Source organism: Ursus maritimus, unplaced genomic scaffold (genome assembly GCF_017311325.1).
Source record: "Ursus maritimus isolate PB19 unplaced genomic scaffold, ASM1731132v1 scaffold_4, whole genome shotgun sequence".
NCBI classification, from domain to species: domain Eukaryota; kingdom Metazoa; phylum Chordata; class Mammalia; order Carnivora; family Ursidae; genus Ursus; species Ursus maritimus.
In genome coordinates, this window is record NW_024426552.1 from 46,588,106 (window position 1) to 46,610,771 (window position 22,666).

General features: G+C 36.5%; 1 protein-coding gene across 18 annotated transcripts in view; it reads right to left on the reverse strand.

Annotated features, from left to right (window-relative positions):
- LOC103673262 (ABI family member 3 binding protein) overlaps positions 1–22,666 on the reverse strand; it is a 231,995-nt gene that overhangs the window by 59,299 nt on the left and 150,030 nt on the right. For 12 of the 18 annotated variants that reach the window (XM_008702020.2, XM_008702019.2, XM_008702021.2 and 9 more), the window contains 13 exons: positions 21,829–21,888; positions 21,001–21,084; positions 19,777–19,833; positions 18,699–18,758; positions 17,632–17,715; positions 16,947–17,006; positions 14,664–14,732; positions 13,756–13,812; positions 13,020–13,091; positions 12,503–12,550; positions 11,674–11,739; positions 9,470–9,544; positions 5,457–5,531 (listed from right to left, as the gene is read on the reverse strand). In XM_008702020.2, coding sequence (XP_008700242.1) covers positions 5,457–5,531; positions 9,470–9,544; positions 11,674–11,739; positions 12,503–12,550; positions 13,020–13,091; positions 13,756–13,812; positions 14,664–14,732; positions 16,947–17,006; positions 17,632–17,715; positions 18,699–18,758; positions 19,777–19,833; positions 21,001–21,084; positions 21,829–21,888 — 867 coding nt within the window. The remainder of the gene's footprint in view (positions 1–5,456; positions 5,532–9,469; positions 9,545–11,673; positions 11,740–12,502; positions 12,551–13,019; positions 13,092–13,755; positions 13,813–14,663; positions 14,733–16,946; positions 17,007–17,631; positions 17,716–18,698; positions 18,759–19,776; positions 19,834–21,000; positions 21,085–21,828; positions 21,889–22,666) is intronic. The other 6 variants (XM_040621162.1, XM_040621159.1, XM_040621163.1 and 3 more) reach the window with 6 other exon arrangements.

A 22,666-nucleotide genomic window follows, 5' to 3' on the forward strand; every position in this document is an offset into this window, starting at 1 on the left:
AACAAAGTTTTAGTCTAAAAGGCACTTGTAGTTCTTCTGGGGAGAAAATGGAGCAAGAGGAATCTACCCATCATTAGAAGCTATCCCCATGTAAAATTTATGAGTGCTTATTACTCATAAATGCTAGATAAATGCTGCCATTTTGTCATTCTTAGTGATGTGGCTTCCGGTATATAAGGTTTCAGGGTCTCCTGACAGATGAGAGTATGACAACTAGGGACAAAAATGTCAGCTAAAAGAGACCTACTTATAGTCAGTCCCTGATACCCAGTACATTTTTAGAGTTTATTCTGGCAAAATAAAACAATAGGCTGTGAATCTGACACCTTATTTTTCACTGAGGAAAACACCAAGGTAATTGGCCTATTATGAGCACCAGATTTCTGTGACAAAGTCTCCTTCCAAGAGCAAGGTCCTTCTCAGTCCTACTGTCTTGCTGAAAGGTTTTCCTACCACAAAGAAGACCTGGTAATCCCTTTGGTAGACATTGTAATTTTCTTGCACCTTAAACGATGCTGGGGAAAAAATTAGGATTCAGGCTAGAATTCTACCTCAGAAAAAGACAAGGAAAGCTTTTGCACCGTGAGGTGACCAAGCACCACTTCCCCTATCAGTGTAGAGTTTACACAGAACTGACACTCTCTTTGTACTGCTTTTCGAGATCGTAATTAACGTTGCATATCACGTGTGCTCTTAGTCTAGGCTTCTAAGTCCCAATGTAGTTGTGGAAACTCATACAGTGAGTAGGATCTTGGCTCAATTAGAACTTTTATGAGCTAAAAGGTAACATCCCCAGGAACTTGAAAATTTGAATTTTTTTAAGGAAAAAAAACTTCAAAAAAGATCAGTGGTCCACAAAATTTAGAGAAAATGTACCACGATAGTGAACATTTGCCCTTTGCTACATAGTGTTTTTGGGGATTCGAAGGGTAAAATATGAGAAATTTCCAGTTGTAAATCAAACTAAATGTTTATGTGGAGGGCGAAAGGCTTTCATCTGGCTGTGTGGAGATCATGCCATGCAAAGAGGCCTGTAGTTTCCAAACACCCTAAAAGGCTACAGTTCCCAACTACACAGACAGGAGCTGGCATTAAGGAGAGCGGAGACAAAATGTACTACCAATAAATCCACCGTACTGTAAATACATTACTCGCTGCCTGCTTTCGTTTACTGTGGAATGTAGGCCAGGGTGATGCAGATTCCTGCTGCTGCAATTGGCACTTTTTAACCATGAAGTGATGATTTAATAAACTGTCACTGCAGACTTTCTAAAGCAGGTGAAATCAGTGGAAAGGAATAGAAATATTCACAGGAAAAGGATATGAATCATTCTCTTACTTGCTCAACGGCAGCTCCAAGAAATGAAACTTTTTTTTTTCTTTTTCCCTGTGTGGCATTCCTCCATATATTAAACTGAACAAAAGCATGATTCCTAAAATCTAAATCTTCCATGTGGGGAGAAACTTCGTGTATTAATAATGACAATTTATATGAGAAGGCAGTTTTGATTTCCTTATAAGAATATTTTTATAATAAATATATGTAGTTAATATACAATACCAGTATTATAATTTTAGACTCAATTATATTAGCCAACTTGTGATTTATATTAACCAATTATATTACTGTCTTTTTGAATAAAGTGCACCAATCCAAAGAAAAATTCAACTAAGACAATTATGAGTGGAAATGGCTAAAATGGACAAATGTAAATGAATGAACATGAATGTTTTGCTAGAGTATATGAGAGAACTTAATCTGTTATTTTCTGATAAAGATGGTGGAATATGAAGTTTTCAATGAGGTTTACTCCCTCAATAAGCTACAAAGAGACTGATTTTCTTGGAAAAATAATACACACGGACTATACACCATTTCCATCTCTGAATTCTCTTTTCCTTTATTCTGACCTTGTACCTTTAGGTCCAGTCTAGGAGGAAGCATGTCTCCCACCTGTTTGTAGGCCACTTTCCAAGCTTTACCTGTGCCGTTCGGCCACTCTCTCTTCTGGAGCCTTTTACTTTCATTATTTCTATTATCTTATGTTTCTCCATTAGTCCGTATTTCCATTTATCCGTGATTTCCTCCCTCTTCACCTATAATACAGTTCAAATGCTCCAACATCCTAAAAATAATAATCATTTCCTCAATATGGCTTTGCTTTCAAACCATCCTTCCCTTGCTCTCATTCCTATAATCAAAAAACTTTATCTGTCTTTGCTTCTGGTCTCTCAATTGTATCTTTATCCGCTGTGGTCTGGCTTCCTCTTCACTGACCTCCTGCAACGGTGGGTCTGCAATGCTTTATCCATAGCTCTCAAGTCCAAATACTCAGAATACTTGGTTTTTTCTTCACTAGTTAGGCAGCAAAACCTGACTGGACCTGACCTAAGGCTAATTACAGATATTATTCATCTGGTGTGGTACAACTATTTATACTTCTTACTGCAGGCATATTAATATATTTGGTATATGTTCTGTTTTACCTTTCTAAAATTTGTAAAACTGCTGGATTTTGAAGCATGGGCCCACGGGTTTTGGATATGGGTCTCTGGATCTTCACTGTCAAGTTCAGCAGCTCCTCTGATCCCTCTCTACCTGTCATTGTTGACCACATTTCCCCGCCTTACCTCCAGAGGCCCTCCTTCCTGGTACTCTCCCACATTTCTGGGAGCAACTTCTGCTGGCTCCTCATCTCCTATCCATTTCCTAAATGTAACTGTGTCCCCTAAGTCTTTGATCTCTAACCTTTCATTTTTCTCAGTCTATACTTTCTTTTGGATGTTGTCATTCACACACAAGATTTAATAACCTGCTAGATGTAGACAGGTGACTTCCAAATCTATATCCCATATTTTCGGTTTAGAAATCCTGAAATACATGTTGACCACCTGTTAGACATTCCCACTTGGAAGTCCTACTGGCACTCCAAACTCAGCATGCACAAACACAAGTGCTTATGCCCCCCTCTGTGTTCCCTGCCTTAGTTAGTGGCATTATCATCTACCACTTGCCTAAGCTAGAAGCAACAGTGTCATCCTCCTCTCCATAGCAACAGTCATTGCCTACATCCTAGTGATTCTATTTCCAAAGGCATTTCAGCATTCTTCCCTCATTTCCTAACTGCAAAAATGCTTACGTGTGCCTGCCAATTGGAATTTACCAAAGACAGTAGTCACACAGAACATTTGCGAGGATTGCATAACTTGCCAAAATCTAGATTTTCTTTCTGGTTCACTTCCAATGACTGAGGTCTATCCAGATACTTATAGGCTAGAAGAGTCACCACAAAGCCAAGATGGATCTTTGTTTAGAAATACATCTACAAAGAAAGCACGGCTCTGTTGAGCCAGGTACCAGGGCAAGTCCTTTGCTCTGAATCTGGCATCATTCCTCAGAGGCAGATCTGAAGAAAAGCCGGTTCTGTGTCGGTTCTGGACATGGCGTGTGGGCTCAATTTGTCTAGATTCCTCACTAAAGGGTAGAGAGAGAATTTAACTGAGTGGCTGGAAGATAATTTTTTTAAAGCCTAAGTGGATTAGATATGTGCTATATCTAGGAATCTATGGAACGGAAGAGCTGTGTGGTCAGTCTCAGACTGACTGACTTGATGTAGATCGAAAGATTCAAGTTTGTTACTGTTGTTCTCTCTCAGAATAAATGTTGAGATAAACCTTGTGATGAAACATAACTCTGTCTTGATTTCAACACATTTTTAGACTTTTGCAGAGCGTCTATTTCTCTAGGATACCAGAGCATATTAAACATATGTGTAAATCCCCCTCTGCTTTCTGAGATACAACCTATAGGATCTGGTAAACCAGGTCTTAGGTTCATTAGGATGCAAACCTGTGCCTAGATATGACCCGGAAACTGAACACTAGAGAACCTACTCTGTTCGAACACTGGTGAGAAAACTGAAGATTATTCCCGTAGGCACCACATCCCTGTGGCAACAGGGGAGCGCCTGATGAATAAATGGTGGGATCAGCACCAGGTTCAGAGACGCAATTCTAACTGAACGTGTGCAACTGGAGAGCCAACGGAATAAGCCCCACGGAGGCTGCAGGGGGTAGTTTGTGCTGTTGTTTCAGTGCTCAAACTTAAGGTTCGAGTTCCTGTCAAAAAATAAGGTGGAATTAAGGCAAATATTAGATATTTAAAAAGGAGGAATATTTAACTATTAGTTATAGTTTTAGTATTAGATGTGGTGTAAGGAGATTAAGTCACATTAGGACCAACGGTATTACTTTCTCTAACAAAAAGGAAAAGCACACAAAATCACTCAAACCTACTGTTGTTATCATTAATGACTCAATTTCTGGGACATTTTTTTCCTGAAACTGAAAATGAGAAATTTTTTGCAAGTGGGAAGATCAACTTCTTTTCTTGTTGGTGTTTATAATACTGGGTGTTGTGTTTAGTGAGCAAATTGACATTCTAGACTTCAGAGCTAAGGAGCCTCTCTGGCCTACTGCCACCTGCAACAAACCAGATTATCCCACAGCAGCAGTAATACCCCTTGCTTACAAATCTGGAAAACATTTATGGCAAGGGAATTCAGGCTTGCTTCCAAAATGTCATCATTTCACGCTATAGCTTAGAAATCCTTTGGTTCCGGGAATGTTCCATAGGCTTCTAGGAGCATCTAGAAATCTATAATAATTGGAACATTTAAAAGAAAGAAAAAATTATAGCATTTTCCAGATACTCTAGTTAAAAATTAGCTTTGTTTGTTCCTCTTACAGTGGTTTCCTAAGGTCACGTGAGCATCTAGAGCATTGGTGGCAAGACTCAGGAAATGTCTGGGTCCTTGCGGTTCCCACACCAACTGCTCCCACAAATATAAAATTATTCCCCCCATAAACGGACAAAAGGCCTTCTCAGATGATAGGCAAGAGACAGATTTGTAGCTAAAGAAATCCTTTGTGTATGTAAAATTTCTTATTTCTAAGCCTAAGCTGTTGTTCCATGAACTGCTTTGTAAAGTAGGATTTGACAGAGAAACACCCTCAATGCTGGGTAGTATAACATTACTGAACCAAGGATAATGGATAAACATCATTTTCTCTATTTGTAAAACATTTCTTCTTTTTTTGTGGGAAAATAACCCTCAGATTCTTGATTTTATCTTTCTTGGTGAACCATTTGAATATAGTATAGTTAGCAATGGTAGGTTTATTTTTTTTATAAGTCAGAAAATATGAGATTTTTTAGTTCTAAAGGAAAGGTCTACCCTTGGCATAATTCGCTACCTTTTGATTGAATCGATAGCTTACTATATGAGCAACTAGATAACCTACAAAACCTCTGAGATGATCAGACCATGGATGATTCAACATGGTGTCGGAACATGAGTGAAATATCGCCCTCACATCTATCAGCTCTCAGGTGTCATTGCAGGAGAGTGTGATAGGAGAATGCATTTGGCTTAAACATGAAATGAATCATTTACCAGGCAGAGTATATGATACTTCTGGAGTTGGTGATGCTTTTGGCTTTGAAGTAACATGCTGGGACACCTTGCGAGCTGAAAGAGAGAACTCAGATGGTGAGTCATTTTCTTCCAGCATCTCCCAGTCCTGCTAAACACGGAAGATACGACAAAGTGTAAGTCTGACCATGGGTTAGAAAAAAAAAAGTATTGAAATGGGAATTAGATAGAAAAATAAACCTTAAGCTCTAAACATTTATCAGTTAGAATTCCAGATACTTTTAGAAAAATGATGTCTGAGAAACCACAAAATATGACTAAGCATAAGGGTAGGATGGGTAATTTTTTCGAAATCTTCTTTTCAGAAGAGATAACAATTAAATTAATGGAGAAGTATTCTTCCTTTCTGGATGTTTGCTTAAATCCTCAAACCCAGCCTCATGTCTTTCTGTGAAGATGAATTTAGTGAATTCAGAGTAGAAGGCAATGAAGCATGGATAGGACAAGCTTCAAGTTAGCTCAGGCAACAGCAGAAAGGGAAGCAGGAGGGACTGGAGTGGGTAGGCTCTTATTCTAGACCCCCTGCAATTCTTAGGTCCCACATAAATCCATAAATGAGCATGTTCACAAACTAAAATGGTCTTCCCACAACTATTCCTTTGGAGTAATATGTTGTTAATGTAACAGATACCAGAAAAAAAGGTCTAAATTATTTATAGCTCATTTTACAATTCCCGAAGTGGTTTTAAAAGGATTATGCTCTTTGATTCTTCCCATAACGATGGAAGGAAGGAATTATGAGCTTCACTTTAATGGCTTGGGTTAGTGACTGTCTGCCTGAGGTTACACAGTAATTAACTACCAGAGATGAGACTTGAACTGAACGCTGAGGTCCAGACAGGAGCGCTAGGTCCAAAACGGGCTTTCTAGATGCCAGCACTGAGGTCACATTTTAACTTGTTTCTTATTTTTTAGGTGGAAATAATAAACCTGTCCTAACCCAAAGGGTGTTTGTGAGAATTAAATGTGCAATGTCAAAATGTTGTGAAACTTATATGACTGTAATAAAATTTTTCCACTTCTAGATAATTTTTATAAATTTGACATTGATTTTTACAAATTTTACAAATTTGACATCGGAGTATATTCTGATTCTCATGTTTGACCCCACATAAGCCAAAAGCACACACAGTTTTGGTGGTTATAAGATTTCTGGGTATAAAATTAATGGGTTGTTGACTATTACCTATGAACACAGGAATCTAACAATCAAGTCTTTATTCAATGACAAAATATTCTTGATGATTTATTCTAAACTTTTTATTCCACTTTGCCCTTAAATGCCAAATATAGATTCAAATCTTGCCATCTAAGCATAAATAGGAAGAAAGGTGGTATGCCCAATTACAATTTCATTCTGAAAAAAGTAGTGGATGGACACGCTGTGTTCACTTGAGGGTGTACACACGACTGTCAGGGACCCCCCTAACGTCTAACAATAATAATTTGCATTTGGTATCGTATGTACGCACGGGACATTCTCCCACCCAAATGGCCTTCTGAAATTTACAAGAGCTAACCAAGGTAAGGGAGAGAGTACTAGGCAGGATTTGAATATTTATCTTTGAAAGATTTAGTTCATGTACAAAACATCCTTAAAGAACTGTAAAAACCTCCTATATTGCTAGGATCTATTCAGTAAGATCATTCCCTTGGGCAAGGGAATTTCACACACTTTTAAGAGGAATAATTAGAATGCATTTTCTTTTTCATGATCAATTTTCTAAATCTTTCTCTTGCATTAAGTAGCACTGACGAAGCCAAAAGTATCTGTGTTGCAGCTACTTCCCACGGGAGATGCTAAGGGGCTGAGAGGTGCCTCAGTTGGGACAGAATCACGAGACTCTCTTGTTAGAGGCTGGCAGACACTCCAAAAGTTCAGGGTTAGAGAGTGGAATGCCTTGAGCACATGAATCTATCCATTCTGAAGTTACATAAGTTGTGAAGCAAGGTTAACTAATGGTATAAATCAAAATTAAACAAATTTGAAATTTAGAATATACTATAATAATGGGAAATTAGTGTAACTCCTAATTGACAATAAATATTTTTATAAGTACAGAATATATAGCTGAAAAAGAAAATGATGAATGTCTTGTTACCTCATATCTCCTTTACTTTAAAAATTTTTACTAACCAGGAGTTTATACACCCAATGTCTTAATTCTCACCACTTCTTACTTTTCATTTCTTATCTTCCAACATTCATCAAGTTTTCATGCTTTCTTACTTCTCTCAATTTCTCCTTCTCTGTTACTTTTGTCCTATGGCTTATATTCAAATAAAAAACAGAGAGCTTCTTCTCATGCGATTTTATCTGTTGAGTTTTTAAAATCAGATTTTAATTTTCTATCAATTTAATCCACCTGCTTTGCTTTTTTATTCCTGTTCTATTCATTAATCACTACTTATTCTCTAATCATTGTTTTTAATGTATTTTTTATGGATTAATGTTTCAAGTGTATTTATTGTTATTTTAACTTTCTTATTCTTTCAGGGGATTTTTGCCTTGGTGTCTTTATACACTATGTATCATACCCATATTATTTTCATAGCAAAGCTTTAGTAATTAAATAAAACACATTTAAAAATACATTAAAGCAAATTTAAAATCATTAGCTAGATGTGGAACATAGAACCGTCTTTTAAGGAATTTTCCTTTAAAGAAAAAAACAATAAGCAAAGTTTCTCTCAGAATCAGATATTAAAGACTATGCCCAAATCTATAGTTTTTTCTTTGGTAGGAATACCGAGATATGATTAAAGTATTAGTGGTAGGAATTCAGAACGACTACTGACTATTGATCGAGCATAATTTTGATGCTGCTAACATTTTCCTTTCCCTAGACTCCAAGTGGTAGTGAAGTTTCCTTTTTTAGCAAATTGGGGAGGTGTACCCTCATACTTTTTGGAAGCATACCAGGTATAAATGCTATATTTAAATTTATGTGATAGGCCTAGGCTGTAAATTCCTTGACCATGGAAAGATACAATTTTGTCTCACATCCCCAATGTCTGGCACATAGTCAGCATGCAATAAATATTTGTTGAGTGACTACCTGATGAAACGAATTAGTTAATTGCTTAAGCATTGAGGGGTGATATAATTTGAAATTAAAGAAAAGAGATAAGAGATTAATGACAACAGAGAAGGCACAACCAAGTACATGCTTGGCATAGGCACCAATGCTAGAAATGTTCGGAAGAACTGAATGCATCATACTTATTAACGGATGGACTGCAGAGGCTGGATGAGGAAAAAGAGCAAAAAGTAGATGTAAAATACTAAGAACCTGCCAGCGATGCAAATGAGAAATTGAAAGGAGGAAAAGATGATGAAGTTTCTTTGAGGCGTATCAAGTTTATGGTAGCCCCCAACAGAGATCCTCCGAGGCAGTTGGAGAAATTGGACAAGATCTTGGTTGAGAAGTTAGGGTTTGATTTAGTCATTCCAATAAGAAAAGCCTCTTGAAAAGAATGCAAAATAGTTTATAATGACTCTTGTTTGGGTCCTTACCAAAATTTTACAGCAAAACCACCAAAGCAATATTATATAACATTATGTTATGGGAGAGAATATACGTACATATAAAACAAATCTTCATGACATACTATTAAATAAAATCTACTGAAGTTAAAAAAAAAGTAGGTGATTGGTAGGAGGAGGCACATTTAAGGACTGGAAGGGACAGGTGTGCCCAAGCTCAGAGAGGCAATGGGGGTAGGCAGTCTACTCTTAAGAAATTCCATTCTTCTCCAGCTCCCTCTTCAAATGTGTAACCATAGGGAAGCTTTCTGGAGTAAGTTATTCCAATAACATACTTCTTACTGAAGTTCAAAAGTAAATGTAAAGACTTTTAGGTTTCAAAGGAAGACTCGCTTTACCAGAGTTAAAAACTCAACTCGCTATGATTTAATAGAATAATTCCACTAATATCACACTCTTCAGGCCAGAATATAAAATATGTATTTACCTGGCTGTGTTTGTGGAATTCTTGGACGTGGAGATGTTTTTGGTTTGGGAGGAGCACGTGGTGTCTGCTTGGGAGCTAAAAGAAAGAATATAGGTTTGGAGGGTTTGGAGCTCTTGAGCGCTTCAAGAATCACAGTATCTAAGCTTCCAGGATCTCAAAGATGAAGGCCTAAATACACAGCAATTAATGCAAGTAAAGCTCCCACAGAACCACAAAATATAGGAATATAAATTTCTTCTATTATTATAACGGAAAACAAAAACAGAAAGTACATTAAATCATGTCCAAGATATTCAGCTGGCAAATGAAACTGTTGGAATTTCTGAAATATCTACTTCAAATACCTTTTAAAAGTGTTGAAAATAAATTTCATAATAACAAGAATTCATCCTTATTACAAGTTTACACCATTTTACCAGAATATGCCAGTATAATATTTTAAGTGCAGATAAATACAATTTCTTCTAAAAACAAAGTTAGCATGTTACATTCTGAATATACCTAGAAAATAAACACGTTTTAATAGCAGTGCTAATGGAAAAATCTTATGAAACAAAACACAGTTTTCATTGGTCATACTGGGGAAGAAAAACTGAACAGAAATTGAAAGAAATTTCTCATTCCTCAGAAAGTTATTCCTTTCTTGGGCAACTCCTAAAGCAGTTCTAGGACATTCACTGTAAAAAATCAATTGTATCTTTACCAAGAAAATTCGAAGTATATCCTGCTGGAGGAAAGGAACAATTAAATGTGAGGTTGCAGCTTGTGGAAACACCTCATTTGCACGGTCTCAAGTGTGTTTGGTATATACAGCTTAGGAGAAACAAAATGGTTTTCAAGGTCACCAAGTTTCTGGCACCTTAAGGAAAGCTTGCTGAAAATTAGAGTTTTGAGATACTAGACGTTTCTAAAGAGTCTGCATACAGTGGCTTCAGTGGAATCTTTAGTGGAATTGCCTGTAGAGAAATGAACGCCAAGATACGCAGGAGACTGTACGGTTCAGGAGCTGGAAGATTCAGAGCTCCCTTTACTAATCACTCAATCTATAGCCTCATGTGTTGCATCCAAAGTAACAGGACTCTTACGGGCCCTTCCAATCCTGAAATTCTGACTGTAGAGTTTCTTTCAATCTTGTGATTTTTCTCACTCTCAACTTCCTTGCTTGCTGAGGTTCCTGACAGGCTATTTACTTCTCCCAGGGTATGAGGTAGGTATCACCAAGAGTACTCCCAATTAAACATTTCAGTGATATCCAGTAATACAGCTATTTAAGAAACTTTGGAAAAGTAAGAGATAACTGGCACAGATTCGGTTAATGCAGTTAGTGTGAAATTTCAGTAAAAATTAAACTGTTTAATAGGCAAAACTTAATAACGTATTTTAGAGGACAATGTATAAAATTAATATTCATATCTTCTTTGGAAATAGACCCATGTGAAATAGTTTAACGATAATCAAAACACAAGTTTGGGCTTATTTTCGATAAACTATCAGTCCAAGAAAGCCTATAAATATTGAGAGGATTTTTCCTTGTAAGAAGCAGCACGTTTAGTTATTCATGTTGGTGATCTGTCTTCCTATATTTCAAATTGCACCATCAAGTGAGCCTTTACGACTTGCCAACTAGCTGGTTTGACTCAGTTGCTCTTATTTACATGCTGTGAAATGGACAAACTGCTGCAGGAAGAGGAGTAGAAAGAAGTAAAGGACCTGAGTAATGATAAGGTGATTGGCCAGTTATACCCCTTTATGTGTTTTTCATAGTGTAATCTGTTTCTGGAGGTTTCTGTTAATCTCAAACACAAATTAGTTACCTTAAAATATTTTGTACATGACCATAGAATTTGTAAAAGTTCTAGTCAAGATGATAAAGTATTTAAAATTAGGATATGCATTTATATTTAAAAATGGAATATAAATGTTCTTCCCCAGAAACATTACTACGTCCCGTTTGAGACACTTGCAGAGTAGCTGAGAACAGTTTCTCCGTCATATCCCGAAGAATATTCACAACACTGTCATGTGAATGGCTACAGCTTATGGATAGGAGAAATGGGCATCAGAAAAGTAGGATCGCCCATCAAAGAATGTGAGCAGAGTGGCTAACTTAGGCATTCTGATGTCTATGGTGCGCATACTGTCTTTCCATTCTTACAAATTCTGCAAACACTCACCTTCTACATGAAATACAAAATAATATTTACCCGGCTCGGTCGAAGGCTCATCTGGGCTGGGTAGGACTATAGTTTGGGAAGGCAGAGGAGATGTCTCTATGGTAATTGAAGGAAAGTACCTGGGGTTACGATAGCGCTTCACAAACTTTGAGTACAGATAGATGACAGAAAGGATGGTAACAAACAAACAAACAAAAAAAAAAAGAAAAGAAAATTGCAACTCTGCAGCAAAATAGTATTCCTACTTCTTCATAATGCATTTAGTTTAAAAAATGCTGAGATGCCAGGTTCCAAAATACTTTCAAATTAAGCGATATCCTTACTTTTTAAATCCTCACTTCAAACTAATACTTCCTCAACAATCCTAGAAAGATATATTTAGTAGTAACCTTAAAGGGAAAACCAAAGTAATAAAAAATGTTAAAGCATGAGCCAGTGAAGAAGCATTGGATTTCACTTAAAATTAGAGCAAAAAAAAAAAAAATCAAACATGTAAATGAATGTGATGGAACGAGTGTAAATGGAAAGTACGTGGCTAGGGCAGAAAGTATAAAATGGATCACCATACAAAAAGAAAACTGAAATATTCAACACAATGCAAGCTGGGAGAATGTTCAATGTTAGGAAAAAGATGCTTTAGGTTTGACAGTTTCACTGACTTAAGTAGAGAAGGAGACCAACATCTAGATACAAAACAGAAGAGACTTTTTGGACAATGGTTATGAATAGAAGCCCTAGAAAGAAAATTAACTGCTGCGATGAAGAATGATGTTGCGACATGAATTCACAATGAAAGAGAACCTGAGGTTCTCAGGTGATGGTGGCGATGAGGACAAAAGCTGCTGAGGTGTGTCATTACCTAGCGTGGTCTCGGGTGGTTCAGACACATTTGTAATAGATTCCACAACTGTATCAAAACAAAGGAGAACAATTTTAGAAAACTTTAAGACGCTAAGCTATAGTCAAGTTATTTCCTTCTTGAATATCAACACACCTCATTCTCTCAGGAATGTGCATCATATTTTTACAGACAGGACAATGGATTGAGAGAAGAAAAGAGAGAGAACCGAGGGGGAAATCCTATTCTGTCATACTAATTCTCCAACTAATATTAATGTTTTAATTGTCATTAACTGGCAGTCAAATGCTATTATGTCTCAATATTTTGATACCATAGAGAAACCAGAATTTCTGTATTCAGAGATCAATTATCACTGTAGTTGGAAGACTCCGAGGATTTTGGAAGCTACTCCTCTTCAAATGAATTCAGTTACAGAACAAGTACCACAGCTTGAACTTTCATGTTCCATGGACATGACAGACGCTAATTAAAAATTTGTTGAATAAATGAATCAAAGCATGAAAACCTTTACCACCTTCAGTCTTTGGTTCCTCTGGACTGGGTGGTGCTTTGGCAGAAGGATACAGATAATCTGTTACAGTTGGTGCTATGGAATAAACAGGGAATGGCCGGTTAGTGGTGGGTAGAGCGTAACACATGGTCATAGAACATGGTATTTAATTTGAAAACAGAGGTTAGTTATCTTAAGTGGATACATACATGAGAATTCATAACATTTAGGTAGATTAGGAAGATGGTTACAGTTTAAGAGGGCGGAGATGAAGGCAGACAATCAAGGCAGTGTTCAGTGTGGGCACGTGCACACACACCACAACTGGCAGTGTCTTCAGCAATTTCTACAGGGAGCAAAGCAGGTAATGTCACTTCCTTACAGATTTTGGTTAAGGATTCTAGTAAGAAAAAGACAGAGTGAGTCCTTGAAAAGCATAGGGATGAATCCTAAAAACAATATAAACATGAAAAATAGGATGTGCAAATTCATATTTAAAGAATGATCAGAATATTAGAAAAGTAAATCTTAAATTCAGAGTGAAAGGGAGCTAAGGAAATTGTGAAACTTGCATAGCATTACAACAGGCATCAGCACAATGTGCTGTGTGAAACATTTGACTCTTAAGATTCACTGGATGAGCACAGACAAGATGTGAGGAGCTATGAAATGTCACAAAGCGTGAGGACATCCAAAGACAACTTCTGCAATGAGATGGAAAAGCACATATATCTGACTTCTCATTGGAAAACATTTTTACCTAGAGCTTCCTTTGATGACTCAGTGCTTAATGTAACAGATTCCAGGACTTCAGAAACTGGCAAAGGACACAAAATGATACAATTGATCAAGGATGGGCTGTTGCCAGCATTGAATGAATGCATACAAACTAAGTATTTAGAAAAGTGTCTTGCACCTATAGATGCTCAATGTTGGCTGTTATGATAATAACAACGTTATTAACAACACCAAGGGAAGCTCCAATAACTGAATTGAAGTCACAGTTTTCTAAGTGTTGTAGGTAACTATTAACAGTCATACCTGGTACCATCGTGAGCACCAAAATGCCATTTCACTAATTACAAGATACGCAAAGGAGATGAAAAGAAATTATAATCCTATGCTAGAAAAAAAGTAAGATCTTATGTTTCAAAATATATGTCCGGGGTAGCAACCACATTGCTAACTTAAAATATTTGTTTTCAATTTTGAAGGGCAATACTGTTTAGGGTGATTTTGTTATCTTTACTGAAGTGCACACTTTCTCTTTCCTTGATGATCGCAACTGAACTAGCATTCTTTTCACATAGCAGAGCACAAATTTAACTTATTACTAAAAAGAAAGTTTGTAATCTTTAGTGAAAAATAGGAAGAATAAAATCAGTTCTTCTAAGTGGTTTTATTAACTACTTAATCACATACTTGGTTATTCTCTATGTGATACAGAATAAACACAATGAAATGAAGATAAGTATGTTTATCAGTTGAATAGCAATTACTATGAATAAATTACTAAGTTAACACCAATATGCAATCATGGAAAGAGCATGTACACTATATTAAGTTATTAAATGTGTATTATTAGCTTTTTTATATTTGGAAATCAACACTTGGAACACGTCCCCTGAAGCTCACAGTGTACCCAGACAGATAAAAGAGTCCAGTTACCAGGTTGACTCTGTGTCATTTCTAGGCTTGGTGATGTCACTGGTTTCAAAATAAGCAGTTCTGTGGGAGCTGAAAGAAGAGCATCTAAGTTGTCAAAGTAATTATGGATATTTCACAGATTTTAGATAAAGGCAGCAATGAACTGAAATGCATAGATCTTCAAAATTAAAGGGTTATGGAGAGCCATGCAGAGTATACATTATTTAAAGCAGCGATTGGCAAACTATGGTCCTCCCAATCCAGCCCTTTGCCTGACTTGTGAGCTAAGAATGGCTTTTGTATTTTTCAATGATGGAAAAAAAAATTAAGAGTAATATTTTATGACATGTGAAATGGTATAAAATCTAATTAATGCTTTATTGGAACACAACCACACCCACAAACTAAGATGATTCAAAGCATATTTACATATCAATCATTTATGTATAGGTTTTGGTTTCCTTCCACTGAGATACTACATTCGAATCAAGTAGTTGTGAGAGAGACTGAATGGCCTACAAAGTATAAAATATTTACCATCTGACATCCTTACAGGAAAAATTTGGAAAAAACAAAAACAAACAAACAAAAAAACAGGTTCTCACTGACTATTGTACCTGAATCTGAATTCCCACAAGGGCTTTTTAAGAGCTTCCTACGGCTGACTTTATGATATTATCATTACCGAAATGTTTAGTACCATCTAGGAGTGCTTTGTTCTGTGTTCTAGTTTGACCTCCCACTTCAGTAACCTCAACAGGTATTGAGTTTTCATTTTATGTTTGCTATTCCTACCCTTCCACTACTAATACAAAAACTGAAGTTATTTCAAAGCCCAACTGTTATCTGTGAGTCCACATAGATCTTTGACTTGTTTAAATATTTTCTCTCTATATTTTTACCAATTAAACAAGCAAGCAAATTGCCTTATATCTAAAACAACAACAAAAACCCCTTGAAAACAGGGTTTCCTCACAAGTATTTCGTAGTCTTTTCAAGAAGTAAAACGTGTTCTTACTTTTGATCTCTACTTCTGTTCCTCACCTCACCCGACTCTACTCAACTGTTAATATGGTGCTGGGAACATGGAAGGCAAGGAAATTTTTGTTTACTAAGCCAAAGAAGTATTGCTAATTTTTAAAAAGATAAGTGGAATGGAATGGTAAGAGAATTGAATAAGATGCATCTTTTGTTGGAGACAATCCTTATGCAGGGTACATGATGATTTTGGCTACCCTAGATCTCCCCCAACCATGAACCTTCTGGTCAACATTCAGTTGTGAAGATGCTGACCACTACTTGTGTCTGCTCTCTCTTAGATAGCATAGAGGTGGGAAGTGAAAGTTAACAAGCCACATCATTGTCACTACTGAGATTCAACTGCAAAAAGCTAGAAAGACTCAAACTAGAAATCATTGACTTTCTTGGTTTCAACTGTAAAACTTTGGAAAGTTTAAAGTTTGGGAGGAGAATGGATCTTTTCCCCCATGTTTTAGAAACTAAAGGAAGAAAATCTTTGGTTGCTATTGTGTTTGTAGGTCTAGAAACCTCAAAAGCACTGTACATAGACCTATGTTTTCTAAAACATTAGATTTTCTTGCGTTTATTACTTAAGCATGAAAATTTTCACTTTACTAATCTAATTTGCTTTTAGCATTACTGAGGGTGTTTTGAAAACCAAATAACAATTAATTAAAGGAATAGGAATAGATATTAATATAATTAGATACTCAGAGATTCCTACTTAGTGAAGATTAGGAACCAATACTAAACTAGAAGGTAAAGAATAACCAAATTCATCCATGGTGAGGAAAGCCGTAACTTAAATTTACTAGGATTGGCACTTCTAATGAAGCAATTTTTTGGCACTTCCAATGAAGCAATTTTTTTGGAAAATTTAACAGGGAGAAATCATCTTTTAAAATAGGAAGAGAATGAGAGTGTCTCAAAAATCCTATAGAAAGTAAGTTGCTCAGAAAAATTTCATGGTACTTAATTATCATCATTTTATAGCTCTAAATACCAAAGAGATGGGTTGTAATTTGGGCTTCAGACAGTTCCTTGGACCAGATAATGAAATTTTAAAGGGGGTTTCATGGCAGATAGATTTCCTCACCTGAGTTCAGGGACATCTGTTAAAAACAATAGGTAGCACTTGAATTAAGAATCTTGACTACCCTTGAGATGAAGTATGAAACAGAACATCAGCAGTCTAAGGAAGCAGGAGCAACTCTGGCCATGACAATGATGGAGTAGATTTTTAATGAATAAAAAAGCATATAATGAGGTCACAAAAATCATTACCTAATGTTGTTTCTGGAGCCTCAGAACTATGAATAACAGGTTCAAAGTTCATAGCAGGAACTAACCAAAAGCAACAACATGAACATGAGAAAGTTTAAACACATAGAAAATCTTAATTTTTCTTTTTCAAAATATTAGTTTCAAATGAAAAACATTTTTTTTAAACTTTTGAACTGACAGGAAGCGTTTCTTTTTGAGGATTTGGTCACACTAGCTAGGAACCATTCATTGTAGAAGGTAGTCACAACTTTTAAATTCTGCTATGTCGGTTAGTGTGGTCAACATGAGGTTTTTCTGGGCGTTTGATTTTCTAAGTCTAGCCAAGATGAAAGCTTGTTTTGGAAATTCTGTTTAGGCAATATATAGGAAAATACGTATGAAAGTAACTTGTAGTTTTTGAAAGCTGAAAGAAATATCTATACTTATGTAATCATGACCATAATAAATAGATGTGTCTAAATGCAGATACAGCAATAAATAACTATGAGTGACTATGACAATCTTGCTATAAACACATTTTTAAACAGACTAAAAATTTCCCTCAAGAATTAGTTGCTAACCATACCTCATGCTTTGACTTTTAGGGAACATGAAGACTCTTACTTCCCATCAGAGGCATTTCCTTGAGACCCATGGGGACAGACTGCTAGGGTTCACCCATCAAACCATAGAATAACATATTTACCCTCTTTAGTCTGAGGTGCCTCAGGGCTTGATGTGGTTTTAGGTCTGGGACGTGGACGACGGGTTCGTTGTGCTGTTTTAGGAGCTAAAAGGGTGAAACTTCGGATTACTCCAGTGAAGGCGGTTTTGGAAATAAGGCTCTAGATTTTTTAAAATACATCATATTGCCTTGAAGTTCAAGGCATATGTATTTCAAGATTGAAATATTTTCTATTTTGTTAACTATTTTTTTAATCACTGAAGATTCTTGAGAGATAAAACTCACACACAAAAGAAGTCAAGGAGTGAGCAATCTCATAAATCTCTAGCTTCAAAAACAGGCAAAGAAAGACAATTATCATATGGTTTTACTCATTTATGGAACATAAGAAATAGCAAGAAGATCGGTAGGAGAAGGAAGGGAAGAATGAAGGGGGGTAAACAGAAGGGGGAATGAACCATGAGAGACTGTGGACTCTGGGAAACAAACTGAGGGCTTCAGAGGGGAGGGGGTGGGGGATTGGGATAGGCCGGTGATGGGTAGTAAGGAGGGCACGTATTGCATGGTGCACTGATTGTTATATGCAAATAATGAATCATGGAACATTGCATCAAAAATTGGGGTTGTACTGTATAGTGACTAATATAACAAAATAAAAATTATAAAAAAACAAAACAAGTAAGGACTCTAGCCATGCTCTAGGTAGGTTGTAGGTTCACACCAAGAAATAGAACTTTTCCAAAGAATCGATGATATCATCAGAATTGTTATGATTTGGTTGGTCAAGAGAAGACAGACATTACTGACTTTGAAACTCAGCTTTAAATTTGAGCCCTGTTTAGACAAAAGTACATGATACAAGTTCAAGATTACATGGTTGACAGATATTCCCAGGTTCATGCATAGCTTTTAAAAACAATAGATAACTTCTTTTAAGAGTTTTCAATGCCCTTAAGAGGGAAAAAATTACAGTTGAAGGACAGCAGAAGATGACAAGTTTTATAAAGCTGGTGACAGAGTGATTACCACGATAGAATGGGTTGATGATGTGCAGGAAAAAATTGTTGAGGAACGCAGAATATCATTACCTAATGTTGTTTCTGGAGCTTCCGTTCTAAGAGTGACGGGTTCAAGGACTGTAGGAAGAACTGGTCAAAACAATAAAATAAACCAAAGAGATATTAAAAATTCACTTGAAGACTAACTGCAAAAGTCAATTTTTAAACTTTAGGACTGACAGAAAAGAAAGATTTACTCTGAAGACTTGACCACACTGTGGCAAATACCCGTTCATCTCCTAAGACAGACACAGCGTTGTACTTTGTGAAATATCACTGATCAACAAGAAGTTCTACTGGATGTTTATCTGATTATTGTAACATGCAAAATTCTGCTCGACAAACTTCTGTACACATTTGTATATATTTATACTTTTCTAACTCTACTGGAAAAAGCATTTATCAATCTACTCGCACTTCTGCGCGAGTTGAGACAATTGCCTATTATTTAAATAATCATGGGTATAATGAGCTTAGTTATTTGAAAGCATGAGGATCAATACATAAAGCAGTGTGCTCATCAATGTTTCAAAGTAGTCCTTGATTCAAGAAAAGTTAAGAAACACTTAAACCCTCTTAGCAAAGAAGAAAGAATCATCCTACTCTATCATGAAAGCCTATCATTTAAACTTTCAAGACTTAGGCAGATTTAAAATTTTGACCATTAACTAAAACACCGTTTTTTTTAAACAATAGATCCATCAATATAGTCACACAGATCCTAATACGATAAAAAGTAATATGATGAAAGAACATGGTATTTCTGCAATCGATGAAGGATAAGCATTGCAAATAAGGGTTAGATGGAAATTTATGTTTGAGACAAAGCTTCAAGTAGTCAATGCTGTTTCGGCACATACACACGATCACGTGAGACAACAATGAACAAGTTACATGGCAATTTGATGTCCTGAAATTAGCATAGTCACGGTTTTCTTAAGTTTAACAGATGACTTGAGGTAGAGCTTAGCATAATTTCAAGATGAAGACTGCAATGGAAGACAAGAGAAGTTGTTAAAATGGTTTTAAGATGCGGTAGCAACTGTGGCTACAATGGTATGACAATGAGCAGGAAAAGCACTATTTGAAGGACACACATTGTCATTACCCACGATTTCTGGAGCTTTAGTTCTAAGAGGGCCAGGTTCAAGATCTGTAGTAGGAACTAATGAAAAGCAATGAAATAAATACTTGTGGTCAGCAAATTAAATCTAACCAGTATAACATTGCTTCAATACATGTATAGCAATTAAATTTTTTTCTGAAATTAAATACTTAAAGATTTGGTCACCCTATAACCAGGTAAACATTCTTTTAGGAAATAGTCAGTGATAGCCTACACAATCTGGTAAGCATCTCAAAGTCAACACAATATTCTCGTTTGAAAGGAGGCACAGAAAAGAACAAAGCGAAGTGAACCATGTTCATCTTGCTGAAAACTTGTAAGTAGAAATAGGCCGAGACCTCACATGATACAAAGGCATTGAACTAATTAGGATAAGCGACAACCACTCTGTGTGTGGTGCCCAGGAGAGCAGCTATCTGCTCTACACACAAAAATGTGGTACCCTATATATGTGGAAGAGGTTGCAGGAAAGACCACTACTGCTTCTAGGTTCAGATCCAAACTTCTGAGAACTTCAAGAACTTTCTTCAACTGTTCTTATGGACCCTTCCAAACTCAGCACTATCATTACCACTTAGAAGCAGTACTTCCCTTGTTCCAGGAGGCCTGTGCTCCCTGGTAGGCCTCAATACCTGTTTTCTTTTTGCCTCTGCTCAATTCTAAGATTTCCCACCTTCTTCCTAACCCCTCATTCCTGTCCTTCACAAATTTCTTTCTCCCTAAGCTCATTGATGCAAAAAAAAAAAATCTTGATTGGCACAGACACATTGCCATGGTCAAAGTCAAAACCTTTGACTATACTACAGACTGAGAAGTAAAAAAAAGCCACCTACATCTGTGATATCCTCACAGCTGTTGATGTAGCTCTTGGGGGGAAATGAAAGGGACTTAATATTTCTTGAAATAAAAATGATTGATTCTATTTAAGACATTTTGTCTTCTAGAGAAGTATGGAATGAAATAAGAGTAAATAAATACATATTAAAATAGAAGATCTTTATGCACAAAGCACAAGGAATCCAGTTGCCACAGATGTCTCCCCAAACAATGTTTTCCTTCACTAAGTCAATGGTCGGATCAGCGTAGATCATCTTGTGCCTTCACCAATACTGGGCTCACATGGGCTATCACCTCTACCATTGGCATCAAACCCAGACTCCCAATAGCTGCTAAGACTCACTCCTTTAACCAGAAACCCACAATTACCCAGTTTTGTTTGAGGTGCTTCAGAAGTCGGTGTAGTTTTATGTTTGGGATGTGGACGACGGGTCCGTTTTGATGTTTTAGGAGCTGAAGAAAGAAAACCTTTGGTTACTACAGAGTTGCATAGTTTAGAAGTTAAAGATAGCATGACAAATGACTCCAGGTTTTCTAAACTTACATTAGTAAATTTGCCTTATCAAACTTTTAATTTGAAACTTTTGCCCTTAATAGTATATATTCTTTTATAAATGCAAGCTCATTGAGAATGAGCCATACAGAATTAAGTTATTAATTCAAGAAGTGAAATAGTGTTCATATTTCTCTTCTATTGAACAAAAGGGGACTGAGGAAATATTATGGAGCAGCCATAGTCAGATACAAACTCTGTGACAGTTTACTAAGATAAGGTCATATAATTAACCAAATGTTTATCAAAGGACAGATATTAGAGAGTCAAAAAAAAAAAAAAAGTAGAACTTCAGATGCAAAAAGAAACTTCCTGATACCATAACAGTCATTAGCATCAAAAGAACTGCTTTTTAAACCCAGCTTAACAAAACATGGTTAAAAAGCACATGAGGTGAGAGAACAATTTCGGATGGTTATTTGTACCACAGATGACCTGAGTTAGGTTTATGCTTGGCTCTCTTAAAAACAAGGAATAACTTGTCTTAAGAGTCAGAGTCCTCAAAACTTTTAGGATGAAGAATTTCATGGAGTGACAACAGAGGATGATGTAGCCCTTATGAAGTAAAAGAACCTGGAGCTACGATGTTGATGGAATGAGTCTGACAATCAGAAGGGAAGGTACTGAGGAGCATGTGTTATTACCTTGTGTTGTTACCCATGTCTCAGTTCTGAACACAACAGGTTCAAGGTCTGCAGTAGGAACTGACCAAAAGTATTAAAAAGAAACAAAATGATTGCTTAAAATTTTAAAAACCCTTAAAACATTTACTTCAAAATGAATCTTACTCATATACTTTCTAGAACTATGTAGCAACTTCTAAAAACTTTTCAACTAAAAAATTAGACCACTGATTTCCTAAAATTTGGCCATACCTCAGTGAGGTAACTCTTTCCTTATTCCTCCTTTGATGGTCTGATTCCAACTAATAAGGCAAAGTGGGATGTGTGGATATTACTAACAACTTTGGAAAGAAAGTGAGGCTGCAGCATGATGAACTCAGCAGGTTATCCCTTCATTCTGTGCAAAGAAGGAACATGCCTTCATGTGCAACAAAGAGCTTACTCATGTCCACTTGATCAAATCTGAACTGCTCCAGCAGATGCCTAAGAATCTCCACCATGAGAATCCATGGACCAATCACGATTCAGAACGATTTAACTATCACTGTCTAGCCAGACACCTTTTATATTAGTACTACAGTTAGACTGCCTCCTTTGGTTGGTCTCACTCATATCTACTCTTTCTGATTTTATTCCTACTTTTCTACTTATCCTGTACTATGGTGGTTTCAAGGCCCCACTTTATCATCTTTTCCAGATCTACATATTTATGTACCTAGCACATTCTGTTGATACCATCCAGAAATCAATCTTGATCTTGTCTTTGCATACATGCTAATGCCATCTCCTATCTTATTTACAAAGGCTTTTGTTCTCAGCTTTCTTGCAGGTTTGAGGACGAAAACATGTCTCCCACACC